The sequence below is a fragment of the Ovis aries genome, chromosome 3 (assembly GCF_016772045.2).
Source record: "Ovis aries strain OAR_USU_Benz2616 breed Rambouillet chromosome 3, ARS-UI_Ramb_v3.0, whole genome shotgun sequence".
Lineage (NCBI taxonomy): Eukaryota > Metazoa > Chordata > Mammalia > Artiodactyla > Bovidae > Ovis > Ovis aries.
In genome coordinates, this window is record NC_056056.1 from 105960203 (window position 1) to 105983231 (window position 23029).

Genomic DNA, 23029 nt, shown 5'->3' on the forward strand with positions numbered 1-23029 from the left:
TGCTAGCAGGGCGACCTTCTGGAATATCAGTGTGCCAAAAGACAACTCTGGTTTATCTCTAATAACTTCTACAGACTCTCGAGGCTTCCCACCAGACTCGTTTTCACTGGTTTCTGACTAAGAGGGCTGTCACTTCTTCATCTTATGTCTTGAAATCTTTCTGAGAAATTTCATTCCTAGGGTTCATTCCTAAACACTTACATCTAAGCTGGGGTCAAGAAATCTTAAAGCCCTACTCTTCACTATTTCTCTCCATTCCCAAATCTGACACTTTGAAAAATATCCATGAAGAAGAAAAGAGCTCAGAATCAGTGTCAGCTAAGGCAGAGCAGTATTCAGAGTAATGTGTCAAGGTCATTTTTCTCAACAAGCAGATGTTGTCACTAAAGCATCGGAAGGCATGAACTCTGCTTACCCCCAAGCAAACCATGCCCAGGGCTAAACCAGCAGCCAACGAGTAAGATTCTCTGTCAGTGCAGTACTCCATTTCTGGGCCAGGGGGCCGTCCTACAAAACATAAAGCAACATGGGTCAAGCTGGTCTCTCAAGAGCCCAAGTCGTAAAAGTTTTAGAGGTAACTTTCCAGTAAGCTGCCTAAGAGCTATGAATTCAATATAATCCCACTGAGAAAAAGATCTGACATTCTCACAAATGCTGTCCACGACTTTTGGTTTACTACAAAATAAAACCCAAACACAGTTCTTCTAATTTGCCAATTTGAAAGGAATGACTTTAAAATACTGCAAAACCTTGGGCTTTATAACAAAACCAAAAAAAATTACCAAAAAGGAGAAAGAAATTTTAAAGGAGAGGGATGCTCAAAAAGCTTCGATTTGTAATTACTTTCCTCTTTCCTTCTGTTCTTGTTTTACTATTTTCAAATCCATTCATTAGATGTGGTGAACACATGTTCAAATACTGATAATGAACAGGAAGGACACTTCAAGTATTTAAGAATTTTAATTCTTAACTATGCAGTTCAGTTCAGTCGCTCAGTCAAGTCCAACTCTGCAACCCCATGGACTGCAGCACACCAGACTTCCCTGTCCAACACCAACTTCCAGATCCAGACACTTATTTTGAATCTAGATAATACTAAGCTTTACTATGATAGAATTTTTCTGTATTGATGCCAAAAGTCTGACTAGATGTAAAATCCATACTTTTAAAAAGTACCCTTTAATTCTAACTCCACCCCCTTTAATGCAGCAAAATGTATTATATATATAATATATTACATCAAAAGAAAGTTCACATTCCTAGAATTTCATCCCTAGAAAATAAAATTTTTAAGAGAACGAAACAATTATACACATGCAATCAGTAAAATGTTCACTGCTTAAAAGCAAAGAATTAAAAACCATCTAAAACTCCTGACAATACGAAAATGATTGGGCAATTTACAGAACACCAACGCAATGAGCTATTATACAATATAAAATTAATTTTAAAAGCTATTTTTGACAATAATATATGAAAAGGGCAGTACAAAAATGGTATGTATATGCTGACTAATTATACAAAAAGAGCATATGCCTATGAATCCACATGAATCTTTTACAGGTAATATACAATCTTCTATACACAATATGAAAGAGCCAAGGCTGTGAGATATGTGTGATATTAGCATTAGATATCATCATGATACAGCCAAAAAATGTTATATTACCCCATAAATGAATTACTTTTTAAAGCCAGTCCTGAGATCTTCTGACTATTTCTCAGACCAATCACTTAAGCTATTATATATTTTGGTAACAGGAAATTTATTTTGTGAATAATTTATTTCACCACTATAGTAGAAATAGAGGAAAACAATAAAATGGGAAGAACTAGAGATCTCTTCAAGAAAATTAGATACCAAGGGAACATTTCATGCAAAGACAGGCTCGATAAAGGAAAGAAATGGTATGGACCTAACAGAAGCAGAAGATATTCAGAAGAGGTGGCAAGAATACACAGAAGAACTATACAAAAAAGATCTTCAGGGCCCAGATTATCACGATGGTGTGATCACTCACCTAGAGCCAGACATCCTGGAGTGTGAAGTCAAGTGGGCCTTAGAAGCATCACTATGAACAAAGCTAACTGAGGTGATGGAATTCCAGTTGAGTGATGCACTGAAGTGCCAGCAAATTTGGAAAACTCAGCAGTGGCCACAGGACTGGAAAAGGTCAGTTTTCATTCCAATCCCAAAGAAAGGCAATGCCAAAGAGCGCTCAAACTAATGCACAACTGCACTCATCTCACACACTAGCAAAGTAATGCTCAAAATTCTCCAAACCAGGCTTCAACAGTACATGAACCGTGAAATTCCAGATGTTCAAGCTGGATTGAGAAAAGGTAGAGGAACCAGAGATCAAACTGCCAACATCCACTGGATCATCAAAAAAGCAAGAGTTCCAGGAAAACATCTACTTCTGCTTTACTGACTATGCCAAAGCCTTTGGCTGTGTGAATCACAACAAACTGGAAAATCCTGAAAGAGATGGGAACACCAGACCACCTGACCTGCCTCCTGAGAAATCTGTAGGCAGGTCAGGAAGCAACAGTTAGAACCAGACATGGAACAAGAGACTGGTTCCAAATAGGGAAAGGAGTATATCAAGGCTGTATATTGTCACCCTGCTTATTTAACTTGTATGCAGAGTACATCATGAGAAATGCTGGGCTGGACGAAGCACAAGCTGGAATAAAGATTGCAGGGAGAAATATCAACAACCTCAGATATGCAGATGCTGCTGCTGCTGCTAAGTCACTTCAGTTGAGTCCGACTCTGTGCAACCCCAGAGACGGCAGCCCACCAGGCTCCGCCAGCCCTGGGATTCTCAAGGCAAGAACACTGGAGTGGGTTGCCATTTCCTTCTCCAATGCATGAAAGTGAAAAGTGAAAGTGAAAAGTGAAAGTGAAGTTGCTCAGTCGTGTCCAACTCTTCGTGACCTCATGGACTGCAGCTCACCAGGCTCCTCCATCTGTGGGATTTTCCAGGTAAGAGTACCACCCTTATGGCAGAAAACAAACTAAAGACCTCTTAATGAAAGTGAAAGAGGAGAGTGAAAAAGTTGGCTTAAAATTCAACATTCAGAAAACCAAGATCATGGCATCTCTGGTCCCATCACTTTATGGCAAACAGAGGGGGAAACAGTGGAAACCATGACAGACTTTTCTGGGCTCCAAAATCCCTGCAGATGGTGACCGCAGCCAGGAATTTAAAAGACACCTACTCCTTGGGAGGAAAGTTATGACCAACCTAGACGACACATTAAAAAGCAGAGACATTACTTTGTCAACAAAGGTCCATGTATTCAGAGCTATGGTTTTTCCAGTGGTCATGTATGGATGTGAGAGTTGGACTATAAAGAAAGCTAAGCACCGAAGAATTGATGCTTTTGAACTGTGGTGTTGGAGAAGACTCTTGAGAGTCCCTTGGACTGCAAGGAGATCCAACCAGTCCATCCTAAAGGAGATCAGTCCTGGGTGTTCACTGGAAGGACTGATGTTGAAGCTGAAACTCCAATACTTTGGCCACCTCACGCGAAGAGTTGACTCATTGGAAAAGACCCTGAGGCTGGGAAAGATTGAAGGCGGGAGGAGAAGGGGACAACAGAGGTTGAGATAGTTGGATGGCATCACTGACTCAATGGACATGAGTTTGAGGAAGCTCCGGGAGCTGGTGATAAACAGGGAGGCCTGGTGTGCTGCAGTCCATGAGGTCGCAATGAGTCGGACAGGACTGAGCAACTGAATTGAACTGATAGCACACTACATTGTTGATCCCAATTCATTCCTGCCCTGCAGTCCTCCTGTATAAACATCCACTCTCCCGACAGCATCTCCTACTGTACATGAACACTCGTGACTGGCTTCGACCTAGGAGCCTGGCTGGCATAATATAAGCAAAGGTGTAGAACGTGCCTCCATTATTTGGTTCTCCACTTGCCCTTCTGTCATCACCACAAAAGCAGCACACCCTCCAGCTGGTCCCAGGAAAAGTCATTTGGAGCAGAGTCTGAGCGTCAGACCCACCGATCTAGAGCCTGAAGCCAACAGGCCCGGGCCAATTCTGTGGCTACCCTGAAACACATGTAGAAAGACCCTGAACAGGGCAGAATGAAGCATGTAAGTGCTATATCTAAACTCTGAATGCACTAATGATGCCAAGAGCGTCTCCGTTTGTCAGAAAAAGATGACAACATCCAAGACACATTTCCCAAAAAATGCAGACTCAGCTGAAAACACAGAAACTAAATTTCATCACTAACACACCCACTAGTACACAAAGGAGAAAAGGAGGAGTCAGTCACTCCCATTCTGTTAGAAGTGCTGTTGTCCAAGAGAATAAACACTGTTCTTTCAGGAATCAAATCAAAGTTGAATTTTCAGTGCAGACCATTGCTGGACAATGCCTGGCAAAGACAGAGCAGGATAAAGAGCATGCTCACATGTGATTTTAAGACCATAGGCGGGAATTCCAGGGTGGTCCAGAGGTTAGGACTTTGTGCCTCCACTACTGGGGTCCTGGGTTCAATCCCTAGTCAGGGAACTGAGATTCCTCAACCTGCATGGCACATTCCCTTCCAAAAAAAAGAGACCACAGGCCACCTCATTAAATGGGGCCACGGGAGCTCAATAATGGGCTGGCAAACAGTAAGCATGCAGACTAACAACCTGCAGAGTAACATAAGCCATGGAAAACATTATCTGTAAGTTTTTCTTATTAGCGCAGCTCATTCTATGCTTACATAAGCTACTGTTTTTCCCTTCATTCTTACAATCTTACTATCATTTTACTTTGGCTCCTGTGGAATGGGAAATAAACATGTACGAGACCACAGTACATTGAAGTCCTACCTATTTCAGCCAACAGGACCTCCGCGGTATGCCTGTGAGCTGTCCCTTGATAAACAAGGCCAATGCCAACCACTGCAGCCACCTGGACATTGTGAGGAACATCAAGCTCTGTGGACGTTGGGGGCAGGAGAGCAGGAATGTGGATGCTAAGAAGCCGGGTCACTGACATATCCATGGTGCCTAACTTAGCAGCAGCGACACCAAGCAGCAGTCCAATGCTTGTCATCTCATGACCCTGGACAGAAAAGAGAATGAGGCTCAAGTCACTACCACAGCAAACATGCAACTGTCATAAAATACTTCCTGCCAGTAATTTTATTAAGGACTTTTATGTGACAGGCACAGTGAGAGGATCCAACAATACATAAGCGAAGTAAATAGAAATGGTCCTTGTTCTCATGAGTTAGTGCCCTTGGGGGAGAAAATGTGTTAAGCTAAAAAATATATATTATTAAAAACTCATTTAATGAAAAAGATAAAAATTACATGAATATTTTAAGAGCCTAATTTATTTTAACTGAAGTACAGCTGACTCAGTGTTGCGCCTAATCCCTGATGTACAGCAAAGTGACTCAGTTACACACATACATACATTCTTTTTTTATATTCTTTTCCCTTATGGCTCTGTCAGAAGACTGGATACAGTTCCCTGTGCTATAAGCAGACCTTGCTGCTTATCTTCTAAATGTAACAGTTTGCATCTACCAGCCCCAAACTCCCCGTCCATCTCTCTCCTTCCCCTTTTCCCCCTTGGCAACCACAAGTCTGTTGTCTATGTCTGTGAGTCTATTTCTAACAGAGCCTAATTTAGATTAAGAGGAACCAGGGTATCACTAGAAATCTCTAAAAAGTAAACTTACAATAGAATGAGTACAAATTAGCCAAGAAAGTGGCAGAAGTTGGGGGAGGGGTGTCACTGAGATTTAGAAAGTAAGAGAAAATGACGCCAGGTGAGGGAATATATGCCGATAATGCCAAGATGACTAAAAAATAGTGATGCTTGGATGACGACAAGCGCGTCAAGACAATTCAATGGGAGGAGTTTTTTCATAAACAGGTGCTGAGACAACTGTAGAGCCACTTGCAAAAGAATGAAATTGGACCCCTTTCCTTACATTAAACATAAAAATTAACTTCAAGATGTAACTGAAAGTAAAAAACTCTTAAAAAGCACAAGTGTGAACCTGCATAACACGTATACACCCAAGTGACCTTGGATTAAGCTAAAAAATAACTGATTAGATAAGATACCAAATGCACACAGCAATCAAAGAAGAAACAGATAAGTTGTTGTTGCCACTGTTTAGTCGCTAAGACATATCCGACTCTGCGACCCTACGGACTGTAGCCTGCCAGGCTCCTCTGGCCATGGGATTCTCCAGGCAGGAATGCTAGAGTGGGTTGCCATTTCCTCCTCCAGAGGATCTTCCCAATCCAAGGATCAAACCCACATCTCTTGCATCTCCTACACTGACAGGCAGATTCTTAACCAACTGGGCCACCTGGGAAGCCTAGATGAACCAGATTTCATCAAGTTAAAAACTTTCATGCTTCAAAGACACTATCAGAAACTGAAAAGACAACCCAAGAGACAGCACAATGGAAGAAAATTTTGCAAATCGTGTACCTGTTAATGGTCTGGTATCCAGAACACATAAGGAACTCTTATAACTCAACCAATTAAAACGAAGCAAAGGATCTGAATAGACATTTCTCAACAGACAACATATAAATGACCAATGAGCACATATAAAGATGTTCAGTATCGTTAGCCATCAGGGAAATAAATGCAAACCAAACCCACAATGAAATATTACTTCACACCTACTGGGGTGACTAAAATTAAAATGACAGATAACAGCAAGTGTTGGCAAGAATGGAGAGAAACTGGAACCCTTACGTATTGCTTGTGGGATTATAAAACGATGCAGCCACCCTGGAAAAGTTTGGTAGTTCTTCAAAATTTTAAAAAGAGTTACCAAATGACTAGCAATTCTACTCCTAGAAATATACCGAAGAAAAACGAAAACATTCATCCACACAAAATGTTCATAGTAGTATTACACGTAACAGTCAAAAAGTAGAATAAACTCAAACATCCATCAACCGATGAATGGAAAAATAAAATAAAGTCTATCCATACAGTGACTATCTACTCAGCAATCAAAAGGAATGATGAGCTAATGCATGGTATTAATATAACACGGACACACTTGAAAGTATTACAGTGAGCAAAAGAACCCTGCCGTAGAAGACCAGCTACTGTCTGGTTTCATTTCTATGAAAGGTCCATATTGGCAAATCCACAGAGACAAAAAGTAGGTGAGCAGTTTGTCAGGCTAGAGGGAGAGGGGAACAGCTGACTGCTACTAGGTAGGGGGTTTCTTCACGGGGTGACGAAGATGTTCTAAAATTAACAGTAGTGATGGATGCACACCAACGTGAATATAATAAAAAACACTCGTTTTGGGCCGTGAGAAAGAGTCTGGTTTGCAGAGGAGCTAGAACAGTCAAGCTCTACAGCTGGAGTGTGAAGAGCAGAGGAAGGAAATGGACAAAGTAGGCTGGAGAAGTGAGTAGGATCACACAGGGTCCAAAAGGCACACTAAGAGCAATGGAAGGCCACTGGACAGTTTGATCTGTTCCAATTTATGCTTCAGAAGGATTTCTCTGCCTGCTGAGAAGAACGCACTTAGAGGGACATGACTGAAGAAGAGCGCACAGGACCCTGAAGAGCTACTGTAACAGCGCCGGGGAGGAACAAGGGCAGGAGCCAGCAGCACGAGTTCTCACTTTGGTTAGGTAGTCGTGGATATTGAGGGTAGCCAGCTTGGTGAGGTGCCCGTTAAGGCCCAGGGCCATGAGAAAGCCAGCATACTCATTGGCTAGCTCGGCATGCTTGGGCTTATTGTAGACGATCCAGGCTGAGTCGATCTGGGAGGCAGGGGCTATCTTCAGGCCAGCGGCCACACCATTGTGGAAGCTGGCCCAGCTGGTCATGTTGGGGGGCACGTCAATATTCCCACTGTTCAGGTCCACTGTTGTGTTCCGAGGGGGGGCCCGCCCTAGTCAGACGAAATGTAAAATGGAGAGTGAAAATTCAGAAAATCAGAACTGTTACACTGACTTCTGAGAACAGAGATCACTTTGCTGCATTCAAAACCCTTAGCCCCATAATATCTGGGGCTACATGAATAATAATTCCAATGTGTGATTGATAACAATAGTATTAATTTCAAATGTACCATCCTATTTTTCTCTTTCTCTTTAGACGTTAAGAAAACACGGTATTTTCAAAAAGACCTTTATAAATTTGCTCTATTTCTACCTCTTATGTATATATGTCACTCTCTCTATATAGGAATCTAATTATATGCTTTTAGTAAAAGCTCCAAATTGCATTCAAAGATATCGATATAAAAAAAACCTCATTTTATACACTTGAGTTACCCTGTGAATCAGAAAAGAGTAATCACTAAATTTAAATCTATGGTCAACTTATTGAAGAGCACACAAACGGTTAATAATGCTAGGGTCTCTATGAATTCCTTTTCTTGCATGTTTTGATTCTAATCTACACTGTGTACTTGCAAATACTGAATTCTCCGTATATTTTTAATGTCCTATAATAGCTTAAGTCATGGATGAATAGTTAAAATAAATATTCTAAACATTGCACAGTTATACAGTTCACTAGAGGTTTGAAACATGTTCTGAAAGTTATGTAAATTTTAATTAGACGCACAGTGTCTTATTTGTAAAAGTCTATATACATATATACACACATACAAAGACACAGCATAAAATAAAATAAATTTGCATTCACCATTTGCTTTCGGTACCTAAGAGCTAACTCAAATGCTGGTCTGTGAGAGTACCACACTGGTGACAAGTTCATGACAGACACTTTAACTTTCTCAAAAAGGGCAGAGAGCTTAATAATGGAACAGCAAGTGAAATTTCTGAAATGACAGCTCATCGCATGCGTAAGACACAATGCTGATAATGCAAGAAGAGCTCCACCAAACACATAATGAATCATTCTCCTTTCTCACTGACCCAGAGTCTAACATACCAGTTAGATTCAGCTTAGGAATAGGCAACGGTTCTGTTGGCACAGGGTGGTATGAAAACAAGGTGAACATTCCCCGTCCTACTGGGAGAGCCATTGTTCGCTGGCACAACTGGAGCAATCTGTAATTAAGATTAAAGCCGTCACGTGAAAAAAATTTAAACAGACAAAAGAAAAAACTGGAATTCAATCTGTAGTGAGTATTTTAAAAGCAGCAGTGCTGTGAAAGAAGAAGCCACATCAAAACAAATCCCTACAAAGACGTGGGTCAGCCATCTAAACACGGTTATTCTTTTTCATACTCTGACTCCCATTAGAGGGCTTCCGCTATGGCTTAGCAGGGAAAGAATCCTCCTGCCAATGACGGAGCGGCAGGGTCAGTCCTTGGGTCGGGAAGACCCCCTGGAGGAGGAAATGGCAACCCACTCCAGTATTCCTGCTTGGAGAATCCCATGGACAGAGGAGCCTGGCGGGCTACAGTCCAAAAGGCTGCAAACAGTTGGGTATGCCTGAGCAACTAACTGCATGCACTCCCATCAGAAACTCTAAGAGGGAGACACATTCCTCCTTCTGTTTCGTATTCACTCTGAATTAAAACCAGCTCTTCTACACACCAGGCCAACTCTCCCTAAGTATTCAAAAAGGAAAACCTAAAATTCTTCTTTCAGTAATGCTAACCCACGACTGAGCAACCGAACCGAACCTTCTCAGAGGAAAACACAGGATTTGCTGGGTCCCTCACTGTGCTGCTGCCAGTGTAGCTGGGACCCTCCTCTCATCCTCTTTGTGAACACAGCCCTAGTGCCCCCTCCACGGCCTGCACACAGGAGAAAAAGAAAGAAGTCCTTGTTGTGGAGGTGAGTGGATTTCATGCTGTCCCCAGAACAGCGAAGTCATTTCATCTGCTCGATGGCTAGGATTCATGGAACTAGTAGCACTATACGCCAACTATGTTCAAGGTTAAATGGCTTCTATAGGCTATGTTTTTGTTTAGTCAGTAAATCGTATCTCAGTCTTTTGTCCATGGGATTTTCCAGGCAAGAATACTGGAGTGGGTTGCCATTTCCTTTTCCAGGCTATACTCTGAAACTAATCCACCACTTTTTAACTTGCTTCTATCTTAAAATAAGTGGCATCAAACAGAAGTTGTGGAAGTAGGAGCATTTGTAACCAGGAAATACTACAAGCTCTATCTGAAGACACAGAAGTATCCTTTCTGAGGCTAACAAGAAGCTAAAACTCTCTCTGCAGACAAAGCTATTCATAAGCATGCTCTCTCCCTTACTGTACATACATATACCTGCTTTTCTCATTCACTGGGGAGGAACACCTCACTGTCCTAAGATGACTCTTTAAGAACACTGCCCCACAGTAATTTGCAATCAGGGAAATTTAGAATTAGGCCAGAATGCTATATCCCATAACATTTTTAGGAGAAACAGAATACATAATCCACAAAATTATAATAATGAAAACAAAACCTGTGTACCCTTCCATTTAAGATGCAGCTAATTTTAAGATGCATCACTATTTCATGACGTGCTAAGAAAGAAAAACCACTGCCAACTAAACTGTAACACCTACAGACATCCACAGACTGACAGATAATCTGATTTCAGAAATGTGAAAAGGTTAAAAAAGAGACAGCATCACAAAATCAATGACCTCGGATACCAAAAACGCCTGGCGGCGCTGTGCTCTGCGATGCACCCAGCAGCGCTCTAAGCCCTAGGCAGAAGCAGCCCACTGGGCTCCTGAGCAGCCCTGTGAGGTGCGGATGGATGCCACAGTCACGCCTGTTCCTCCAGCTGAGCACACTGAGGCAGCGCTCAGTGACTGTTTACTTAAATTCCGGCGGCTGATGTCTGCCTTTACCTGTTCTCTTTTTCCTCGATGAACTCGTGGTCACTGAGTTCTGGGTACTGCACCACATTGACGCGGACAGGATGTGCACTCTGAAGAAGCCTTCGCACGTCCTGCACGCGCAAGTCTTCGCTCCATATTAATGACATCACCTCCTGATTCATGTCATTCATGCCATCATCCTCCTCCTCTGTTTCTGTTCCTGAAGGAACATCTGATGAGAGCACCTGAGTAACAGACTTGGTTGTAATACTAGCTTAAAAACCCGCCAACGCACATTTGCCGAACACGAGAACGCATAGGACGAGGTGCCAAGTCTACATCAACGCAAACAAACGCATATGCCGAAGAGGGCTGGCTCAGGCTCCCAGGCATACGGGCTCCTACCCAGAGATCTTTCTCTAATCGTACTGCCTACTTGGAAAGACTCTTTACTCAGCCAAGGGGAAAGCTTTCAACTTAGAATACTAGTCAGGAGGCTGATCTCACATAAAGGAATATTCTAAATAAATTATAAAAATCAAACTATATTCTAAATATTCTGAAGAGGAAACATTACTGGCAACAGAAGATTAACTCCACACAATGTTACTAACGAACCAACACCAATGTAAATACTGTCTTTAATTAGCAGAAGCAGAAGAAAACAACCTGGAAAGGTATCAACCAAGGGCCGGAGGAGGTCAGACTAATACTTTCTCACTTCCGTGCTTTAAACAGAATGGATCAAGGTTGGTTTTCACTTTTCTTTGTTTGTCCTAAGTATGTTCCAAGTATGTTTCTTAAAAGGAAAGGAATTAAATGCAGCAAAACAAGTGAGGAGAGTTAATTGCCTGCTTATCATTCTGTCCTCATAATCTTAGCATGTGCTTTAACTTCCCAGGCCAAATGATTCAGTCAGACTTCAAAACAGAAGAAACAGCAGAAATCTTGTTTTCTCACAGTTTTCTGCTCCTTTCACCAAAGATTAATTCCTAGACGAAAGGCTAAAATCTTGCAACATTTAATGTGGAAGCAACATTAACCAGGAAAAAGAATACCAGAAGATATGATTAAAAATCAGTCTGACTTTAGTTGCTAAAAATTTATTATAATTTCTATGGAATATCTAATTTTAAAAGAAACTATATTCCAATTGGTGAGTCAGCAATAAAATTTTAGACCCAAATAGCTGATAAATTTAATTTGAGACGAGTTATAAAATGTAACCTCAAGTAACTGAACAAACTGAATTTAGCCAGAATTACTTAAAGTGAAAGTGAATTCGCTCAGTCATGTCCGACTCTTTGCGACCCCATGGACACCAGGCTCCTCCGTCCATGGGATTTTCTAGGCAAGAGTACTGGAGTAGGTTGCCTTTTCCTTCTCCAGGGAACTTCCCGACCCAGGGATCGAACCCAGGTCTCCTGCATTGTATACAGACGCTTTACCATCTGAGCCACCAGGGAAGCACTTAAAAGGACATATAAATACAGATGAATGGTTATCAGTATCATTTAGCTTTAAGGCTAATGATGGTCTCATTCATAGTAACAAAAGAGGTCTAAATGCTAACAACTTAAACTTGGTTGAGGGAAAGATAATCATATTACTAACAAGAAAATTTTTGGTCTTCTATTTAAAATAAGACAAACACCAATTCACCTAAAACTTCTTACTTAAGTGCAGACTGGAAGGTAGATGTGGCCTCCCTGGCAGCTCAGTGGTGAAGGGTCTGCCAGCCAACGCAGGAGATGCCGATTCAGTCACTGGGTCGGGACAAACCCCTGGAGTAGGAGGCGGCAACCCACTCCAGCGTTCTGGCCTGGAGAATCCCATGGACAGGGGAGCCTTGTGGACTACAGCCCATGAGGTCGCCAACTCAACAGCAACTTAGCAACTAAACAGCAGCAGCAGTTAGCTACTAATGTGGTACAAGCAGGGAATCAGTCATGGTAGTTGTCCACTGACTCAACACCTGTCCTGACTCAAGGCAAAGAGAGGTGCAGGTAAGACAGAGCATTCCCAAAATCTATCTCTATGTTCAATCTACAATGAATATAATTTATCCTATTTTAAAACATATCTATCTAGCACATAATAAAAGATAATCTGATACATACACCTGCAAAAATTCTTAAAGGAAAACGGAGGACAGCTCTCCTCTAATTCTACTGAGGCTAAAACTGAACATGGACTTTCCATGGTGATACTCACAGATTTTCCTTTGGGCAAGTTTCCTTCGCAGGCCTGCTTGGAAAGATCCTGACGTCCAATCAAGAGGCAGACAGCTTCCGGCCAGTCTGAAGCAGGCTGCTCCCGACAGTGATAAATCGCATCTCGGATGGGAAGAGCTATTCCAAAGGGAAGTGTTTCCAAGTCTCTTAAAGTGAAACCTTGAGACGGAAGGAAAAGAGAAAATTCTTCAGTCACTTAGCCACTGTCCCAATTCTCCAAATGAAGTTAGTAAACTCTACCCTAACAAATAGCAACAAACTGATGGTATTCATTCTGCTACCAGACCAGCATCTTGACATCAGTTTTCTTTAGGGGGGGAAAATAATTCCTAAAACTTTAAGAAAAAAACACAATCCAATAGGAAAATCAAAGGACAAAAAGACACTTCCCTAAGAGGAAACACAAATGGTCAATGAACATACGAAAAGATGATCTGTCCAATGAGTGGCCAGGGAGATGCAAATTAAAACCACTAGGAAATGAACATTCATGCTCATCTGACAGACAGATATTAGAGCCAGCCAATGCCAAGCGTTCACAACTACACAGAGCAACAGCAATTCTCTTCCACAGAGGATGGTGGCGTATACAGAGCCAACCACCTCGGAAAACACAACGTGTAGAGTCAGGTTCACCCCTACACTCCGTCAGTAGCCATACAGAGACACGCACACAGGGAACAAGGACATAAGCATTAAAATGTTCATCAGCATCGTTCATTATGGCAAAAAATGGTAAGGGAGGAAAGAGTCCAGTTTCCATCATCAACAGAATGGATAAATAAGTTGTGATATATCCAAGCAATAGATTATATAGCAGTGAAAATGAATGAATGACCTTCTGCTATGTGAGTCAACATGGATAAATCTATAAAAAATATTGAGGAAAATAAGGTAGTAAAAAACATACTTATATCTACACTGAGTTACATAAAGTTAAAAAACATGTAATACTAAGTAATATATGAAGGTGATAAAAAAATGACAGGCGGTAACAAAATTGAGGATGGGTGCTGCGTCAATGGTTACCTGGAGCAGCAAGGTGTGTGGGAGAAGGATATCAAGGACTAGATCCACAGGGCTTCCTACGACACCGACAATGCTTTATTTCTAACAGTGGGCGACCAGGACATCAACGCTCACTTTACTATTGTTCTCTAAACACATTTCATACACTTTCTTGTATATATACCATATTTCATTAAAAAATTTTTCACAGCCTCAGGTTAATTTTTTCTGAAATGATTTTCCAAATTTTATAATATTTTACAGTATTTATTAACACAGAAAATTGGTTAATTACAGAGGTAAAAATGTTACTTTATTTGAGAATGACACTTATACTAAATACTATGTAATATAGAAATAAATAGAACTCATCCAATATTTTTCAGCATAAGTATCTTATTGGTAATACTACATGACAATTACTGGAATTTTCAAGGAAGCATAACAAAAAAGAAGAGTGAAAAACTCAAGTCATTTAGAATATTCTCTAAATAAGAATTCAGAAACTTCTGGTAATATTCATTAAAGCACTACTTTCAACATTCTATTTTATAACATCCTCATTCTTTTATGTTTTCATACTGTCAATATTTTTAAAACATTTTAGTTCATTTTCACATAAAGTTTTGGTTGTTTCCTCAGCTTAAAACCCAGAGGCACTATCTTTAGGAACAGAGGATAAACTCTTCGCCTTCCTCTCCCTTGTCCCAGGTGAATCTGCCTCTTGGTGCATAAAATCCCTGGCCTGGATCATTCAAAATTTTGCCAGAAATAATCGCTTCTGGTATCTGAGTATTTAACAGCTTCAAATCTGAATGTGTAGTGATTAGCATTCTCCATTCTGGGGCCACTCTACAAAGCCACAGCCTCTACTGGTCTCAGAGGAAAGACAAAGATTTTCCATCCACCAAAGGAGAAAAGGCTGGTACCCAAGATATCAGTAGAGGGAAGCTGTGAGACCATCAAGCAAAGAAAGGGTGGCTCGGGAGGGGCCATCATACAACCCTGTGGGATCCTTCTGTGGAGCTAGAGGCCCTGCCTTCTCATGCCTCCCAGCTCTAGCGTGCTCTGAGGACAACAGGGCCTGGTTAGGAAAGAGCAGTCCAAGGAAGGGATTTCAAAGACACATGAAAGGTAACAAAGACGGCCTTACCTACATTAGTCATCCAGACAACTAATCTCTCAGCTAGGCTAGAAACCGACGTAGAATGGCTGAAACTAAGCCTGCAAGAGAACAAACACGAGGCTATTAAACAGGAAGCCGTGAAACAGACAGCGTAAAGGCACAAACTGAATAAAAGTCACCTGCTCTCCTCTTGTTCTGCTGGCGGCTTCTGGGGCGCTAAAACAGAACAAAACTTTATTTTGATAGTTATCCTGGTAAAGAAAGCACGCAACATATAGAAGACATTTGGAAAGAAAAATTACAGATAAAGATCTCCTAAAAAACAACAAAATACGCAGTACTCTGGCAGGTTGGAAAGAATGACCATTTCCCTGGGGCTGAAACAGCCCTTTTCAGACATACTGAGAATGCAGTTTGTCAGATTTTTAGTGATCTTGGTCTCTGAAAGTCAGTTGCGGACTCAAGACTAGAACTGCGATTTTTGTCACCTCTAAAATGAAGCAAGACACAGCACCTGAAGTACACTTAGAAAAGTTTTCATTTTTTACTTTCAACTCTGATACTGACATCTATAAAAATCTGTCTGGGGAAGCCTAATGTGAGACTGACTTACCGATACTTATTCTGGATAAATACTGCGAGGATTCATCAGAGAGAGAGCTTTCATCACCAAGTATGTAGAGTGCAATACTCTGCATAAGGAGAAACTTAACATTATTTTTTAAACTCTTGAGGCATAAGCACAGACAGGAAAACTAGCCCATTTTAGATACAGAGCTCTGTTTTGACAAATGTTATACAATCATATAACCACAGTTAGGACACAGAATGCCTGCATCACACCAGAAAGTGCCCTTGGGAACTACTGGGAATAAATAACGCTTCTTTTTTCTCTTCCTGTATTTTGCTTCTTCTTCAATATCCTGCAAATGGAGTCACAGAACATGTTGTCTTCTGTGTCCTGTTTCATCACCTCAGCACTTTGGTGAAATTCACCCACATCACTGTGTGTGTCAGCAGTTTCTTTCTTTTCACTGCTGAGGGGTATTCCATTAGAAATATATACCAACCTCTGCTTATCTACTTACAAACTGATGGACATTTGCATCATTTGTGTTGAGTGGATGCCGAGTCCTTTCAGCCATGCCTGACTCTTTGCGACCCTAGGGACTGTAGCCCACCAGGCTCCTCTGTCCATGGGGTTCTCCAAGCAAGAACACTGGAGTGGGGTGCCATTTCCTCCTCCGGGGGACCTTCCCGACCCAGGGATTGAATCCAGGACTCTCATGTCTCCTGCACCGGCGGGTGGGCTCTTTACCAGTAGCGCCCCAACTTGGGATGAGGTAAACCCTAACTCTCTACTCCTCAAGGCCCTTCTCCACTTCAGCCTTCAAAGTTCTCCTTTGAGTCTTTGCTATCACCACTAAGATCTGCACCTACAGCTTTTGTTTGGAAAGAAAGTGGCAGCATGATCATATCAAAATCTCAACACAGTGCTGGAGGGTCTTCAAGTCCTAACTCTAAACCGGTACAGACACTACAGATGATAGGTTCCTGAAAGCCGCTGACATCGTATCTAAGAAAGATATGCTAGGACACGAATATCTGTAAGTTGACTAGTGTAAGCTGGACACAGAACACCTTTGGCTTATTCATGTATCTCTGGCTCCCTCTTGGGGAGCTGTAACACTGAGTCTACCCCATTTTAGCGGAGTTGTACAGAACCAAAGTATCTGGTGAATTCACCTAAATGTTTCTACATAAGCAGCAAGGAATGAAAAAGTATTGAGCTGCTCTTAATACACTGTGAATGGACTGATCGCCACTGAATCGTACACTTAAAAACAAAATAATAATATGTTATATATATTTTATCAGTGTTTTTTTTAAAAAAGCAGAATCACCATTCTGCATGTCTATTTCAGAGCCATGGCAGGTACTGAAGCCTCGCTCAACATGAAGGAAGCAGGACACAGAGTAAAGGAGCAGCAGGTGGGGAGCAAGGACATTTACCTAGTCCAGTGATATCTGAGACAGAAGACAAAAGATCTGGTTCTCCTACAAGCCTGGGAAAGCCCCATCTCAAGAAAGGTCCACAGAAGACCTCTCGGCAGGCTGCTCCAGCATAAGGAGACCAAGGGACCTTACTGTGAAGGAACTTACCTTTACTGATGCCTTTTGGCTCTATCTGAATCAGCTCTGATCTTGGATTAACTATGTATTAATAACGTGAGTTAATTTTTTTAATAAAAATTATTTCACTAAAAAAAATTCAAGTAGGATTTTTTGTAGCTATGGATAAGCCAATTATAAAATTTAAAGGAAAAGGCAAAGGAATTAAAATAGCTAAAATAATTTTAAGAAAGAAAAGTAATGGAAGGAAGAGTCACAGTAACCAATTTTAAGACTGACTATAAAGCTTCAGTAATCAAGAGTGTGTGGACCACAACACAGACCAATGGACTAGAATAAAAAGCCCAGAGACAGACCTACAAATATGTCGTCAACTTATTTCTGAAAAACTGCAAAAGAGAAAGAATAGTGTTCCCAACAACTGATGTTTAAAAAAACTAACCATTCAAATGGAATAAAAATCTCAACATAAACCTCACATCTGATTAAAAAAAATTTAACAAAATGGATCATGGATCTAATTATAAGACAGGAAACTGTAAAATTTCTGGACAAAAACAGGAGAAAATCTTTCTGACTTGGATAATGAGTTTATAGACATGACACCAAATGCACTATCGATACAGAAAAAAGTGGATAAACTGGCTGCATCAAAATTAAACATTTGTGCTCCACAAAGGAAGCATTAAGAGAGCAACAGGACACGACAAACCACAGGAGAAAATACTTCAAACCCATGTATCTGACAAAACCTCCTATGCAGGCACATTCAAAATATCACTAGCCATGAAGAAAATGCATATTTAAACCACAATGAGTTATCACTGCACATCTATAAGAATGAGAAAGTTTACAAATCATGACAATACCAAAAACTGACCAGAATGCATGCAGGGAAACTGGAACACTCACACACTGATGGTGGAAATACAAATACATGAAACATACATGAAATTAATGACTGCCTCCTTCCTGGAAGAAAAGCTATGACAAACCTAGACAGTGTATTGAAAAGCAGACACATTACTCTGCCAACAAAGGCCGTATAGTCAAAGCTATGGTTTTTCCATTAGTAATGTACAGCTGTGAAAGTCTGACGATAAAGAAGGGCTGAGCACCAAAGAACGATGCTTTTGAATTGTGGTACTGGAGACTTTTGAGAGTGCCTTGGACTGCAAGAAGATCCAACCAATCAATCCTAAAGGAAATCAACCCTGAATATTCATTGGAAGGATTGATGATGAAGCTGAAGTTTCCATACTTTGGCCACCTCATGCGAAGAGCTAATTCACTGGAAAAGACCCTGATGCTAGGAAGAAGGCAGAAGGAGAAGAGGGTGGCAGAGGATAAGATGATTAGATAACATCGCTGACTCAACGGACATGAATTTGAGCAAACTCTGGGAGACACTGAAAGACAGAGGAGCCTGGTGTGATGCAGTTCATGGGGTTGCAAACAGCTGGACACAAGCTGGCAACTGAACAACAAACAATAACAGAGACTCTGAAGAACAGCTTACAGTTTCTCAAATATATTAATCTTATATATACTTGCTATATGGCCATCAATCCCGCCTCGGGGTGCCTACCCTAGAGAAATGAAAACTTTTGTTCACACAAAAACCTAGACATGAATGTCTATGGCAGCTGTATTTATAACTGCTTAAAAACTGGAGTCAACTCAAGTATCGTCAATGGATGAATGGATAAACCAATGTGGTATATATATGCACACAGTGTATAGCCAGCACTCAGCAATTAAGTGCAATGAACTCCCGCTACAGCAATACTTGAAAGAATCTCAAAAGCAGGGGGGAATTTTCTGAGGGGGTTGATAGAACCATTCTGAATTCTAATTATGGGAGGGATTACAAGAACTCAACATTTATTGAAATCCACAGAGCAATACACAAAATGGGGGGGGGGGGGCAGTAATTTTTCTATATGATAATTTTTTACATTACATTGAAAGTTAAAAAGAAAAAAACAAACAAGTTTGGCAACATACTGAATACATACCAAGACTACAAGTCTGCCTCGTTCACAGATTCCGGGGAGGTAAGGATAGGGGGGCACTCCTTCCCCCTTCAGACAGGAGCTCACCCACTGATAAACACTAGGTGGCTCGGGAGTGAAAAATGACGGGTACTGCATAGATCCTGTTTGACCTTCAGAATTAGATAAATGTTTGTAAAGATGTAAGTATACACTAAAACAATACTGTTTTAATTCAAAGGAAAGGTAATCAACAATCCCTGTCATTTGAAGACAATCAGAGTAACACTTTTTCCATATTCTCCAAAATGCTTCATGTTTTCTGTCACAGTAAGTATGTGATCACATTATAATCTGTGGAATTTAACTGACTAATATTTTATCCGAATTCTTATGTTCAAGGCATATTAAAGAATGTCACCAAAATTTTCTGCTCTAACTCTAATGATGAGAAAAGACAAGACACCCAAGATTCTGCTCTGTTTTAACAACTGGGCCCCAATCTTGAGTCCGTTTAACTCAGAGTCTAAGACAATACAATGGCTGTGAAACTGTTCTGTATCTGTACTGTTCAATATGGCAACCACCAGCCCCATATGACTGCTGAGCACTTGCAATGTGGCCAGGGCAACTGAGGAACTGAATCTTTAGTTTAAACTAAAATAGCACACAGTGGGTGGTTACTAACTGGACCACACAGGATAGCAAAGCATCCTTGGCACTGGAAGCTCTAAGCTTTTGCAAGGCAGAATCTTGGGGATGAGTAAAATCCCCTCCACCCCCGACCCCCCACACTGAAGAAGCTATACTACAAGTCAGAGACCAAACACTACAAACTGAAATCTGCCTGGTGGAAAAACACTACCCCTGATTTAGAGGTGAACAGTAAGAAATATATCCTCTGCTGTTTACCAAGAAAAATATAAGCAAAGGTCAGCATACCGTTGAGAAAATCTTTAACAGCAGAACACTTACCTTGGTCAATTGCACACACTTGTCCAGTAGTTCTAACAAGTGTTGGGTAGTCTCTATAGTAATGATCTACGTAAGGCTCCAATTTTAAGTCCCTAAAACAATGGAATACACAAAAGGAATTAACAAGCAAGGTATTACAGTATTCTCCTCCCAAACAGTTAAGAAGACTCATCAGTTGACCTTTTTAATTTAAAACATTTACTTAGGAGAAAGAAGACAACCACGTCTAGAGCCTCTGTACTGTATTTCTGGACTTACAGTGCCTAGGGTGACAAATGCAACCAACACTCCTCCCGCTAGATAAATTTTGAGGGTAAAACTGCTGTGAAAACTGTGGTCCAATTTCCTCTGTTAATTTGTTAGCTGTGTGCTCTTCAGGAAGTCAACTTTCTCAATCTCAGTAATTATTCTTCCAGAAAATGGTGGAACACCAGTCAACTCACCCTCAAGCTTTTAAGATTAAATAATATGTATGAGAAATACCTTATAAAGTGTAAAACATTACACTAATTTTACCTATTTCAAAGAGCCATGATTAGGGTTTGAAAATCATTTCATTACAAAAGTATCTTCCTTATAGTAATGCCTTGTCATTAAGAGAAACTAACCATCAATTAAAACTATTGTGTCTCAGAAAAGAATTTCAATGTCTCAAGGAAGGTAACATAAATTAGAAAATATACTATAACCTTAACTCAGAGGTTGGCATTTTAATTCAAACTTAACTTTATCACCAAGGGTCACAAAGGCTCAAACAACACCTAAGTATAAACACTTAGAGTTCAGTGCCAAACGCAAGGTGCTAGAAAAGACTGTTGAAAATACCATCAGAACAGTCTTATTGTAGATCCACTACAAGAGCCTGAAAGACAGGGAAGACCAGACTGGGGCAATCAAGGACCAGCAAAGAGAACCAACATCTAGCGAATGGCACCTGTTCTTAAAAACAAACTTGAGAGGCTTCCCTGGTGGCTCAGTGGTAAGGAATCTGCCTGCCAATGCAGGAAACATGGGTTCCATCCCTGGTGCAGAAAATGCCACATGCTGTGGAGCAGCTAAGCCTGCGCACCACAACTACTGAGCCTGTGCTCCAGAGCCCGGGCGCCGCAGCTCCTGAAGCCCACACACCTAGAGCCCAGGCCCCACAGTAAGAGAAGCCCCCAGAATGAGAGGCCTGGACCGCAAACAGAGAGTGCCTCCACTCGCCACAGCTAGAGAAAAGCTCGAGCATCAGTGAAGGCCCACCACAGGCAAAAATAAATAAATAAATAAATAAATAAAATTTTTAATGGTCCACACCAAAAAAAAAAAAAAAATTTTTTCCCCCTCAAAACTTAAGCATGTTTCCTCATCACTGGAACAGGGACTGTAATACCTACTTTGACAATTTCTACATGTAAAGTACTATTTTGTTAGTTTAAACCCTGACAGCTCAGTTGGTAAAGAATTTTGCTTAAAACACAAGAAACTCCAGTTCGATTCCTGGGTCAGGAAGATCCTCTGGAGAAGGGATAGGCTACCCAGTCCAGTATTCTTGGGCTTCCCTTGTGGCTCAGCTGGTAAAGAATCCACCTACAATGCGGGAGACCTGGGTTTGATTCCTGGGTTGGGAAGATCCCCTGGAGAAGGGAAAGGCTACCCACTCCAGTATTCTGGCCTGGAGAATTCCATGGACTCTATGGTCCATGGGGTCACAAAGAGTTGGACACGCCTGAGCAACTTTCACTTTCAAACACTATTTGAATCTAAGGCATCATTATAAAAACAGCAGGTGTCATTATAGACTTTCCACCACAATCATGGTGTCAACATGAAAGCCAAACAGGTTATCCTCACTGGGCAACACACTACTCTCATGCCTTTTCCACTCATCTGAGGACAAAAAGCTGCAACCCCAGCCTGACCCACGGCCCTTACACAATGGATCCCCTCAAACAGTTCTGTGGCTTATGGAAAAGGCTCCTTTTTGTTGAGAAGGTAGAATTCAGAAATTTATTTGCAAGGTTCCTATTTGACATTCACGGCCAAGAATTAGGTCATCTAATGACCTTTTGGAAATTTCTAATCTATAAACGATATTTACCTCGCCAACTGGACGAGAAGTTCAACAAGCGAACGAACCCCTTCTCCCATTAGGGTGTTCAACTTGAGTTCCTCATAGACCAGGTGAAGAACGAAAAAAATTGCAGGTATGTGAGTGAACAGAAGCGTAGAAGAGTCCAAACTGAGATTCTGGGGAAAATCCTCATCTTTCATCTGTGAAACTTCCAAAGGACTCAAACACAAAGATCTGTTCAAGAGATGAGACTCAACATTCTGGTGGTAGTCTGAATTTAGTAAATATTCCCAGTCCTAAGAAGAATAAAAAGGATATTAGCTTTCTAAATAATTGTAATGTCCCTATTAAAAAAGAAGACCAAATTCCCTTTAAAAAACTCAAGTTCCATTTTCACATTAAGTTGTTAACATTATTAAAAAAAAAAAAACACACAATGCTGAAAAATTAGAACCAATACCTAACAGCTAAGTAATTTCCAAGTGCCAGCAATAAACATTAAGACAAGCCACCTTTAAAAATCACTTGAATCATACCCTTTTAAGGAAGAGACTTTAGTAGAAGAATTCTACTGCTTAAGCAGAGATTGAAAGAGAAAAATTTAAGATTATTTTAGGCAATGTCTCATGGGCCACAAGAAAACGAAAGCCTAGAAGTGTAGACAGGCAGGTGTAGGGACCACTACATTGATTTGGGTTTGGGTAAGAGGAGAGGTCTACTTGAATCCAGCTGAA

At 40.9% G+C, this 23029-nt stretch overlaps 1 protein-coding gene across 12 annotated transcripts in view; it reads right to left on the reverse strand.

The window, feature by feature from the left end:
- The window catches only part of ANAPC1 (anaphase promoting complex subunit 1), a 95040-nt gene that overhangs the window by 38101 nt on the left and 33910 nt on the right, over nucleotides 1–23029 (reverse strand). For all 12 annotated transcript variants that reach the window (XM_060412431.1, XM_060412429.1, XM_060412426.1 and 9 more), the window contains 12 exons: nucleotides 22323–22591; nucleotides 20240–20331; nucleotides 19289–19437; nucleotides 15751–15829; nucleotides 15317–15353; nucleotides 15165–15235; nucleotides 12984–13162; nucleotides 10800–11014; nucleotides 8928–9046; nucleotides 7646–7917; nucleotides 4853–5087; nucleotides 416–507 (listed from right to left, as the gene is read on the reverse strand). In XM_060412431.1, the coding sequence (XP_060268414.1) occupies nucleotides 416–507; nucleotides 4853–5087; nucleotides 7646–7917; nucleotides 8928–9046; nucleotides 10800–11014; nucleotides 12984–13162; nucleotides 15165–15235; nucleotides 15317–15353; nucleotides 15751–15829; nucleotides 19289–19437; nucleotides 20240–20331; nucleotides 22323–22591 (1809 nt within the window). The remainder of the gene's footprint in view (nucleotides 1–415; nucleotides 508–4852; nucleotides 5088–7645; nucleotides 7918–8927; nucleotides 9047–10799; nucleotides 11015–12983; nucleotides 13163–15164; nucleotides 15236–15316; nucleotides 15354–15750; nucleotides 15830–19288; nucleotides 19438–20239; nucleotides 20332–22322; nucleotides 22592–23029) is intronic.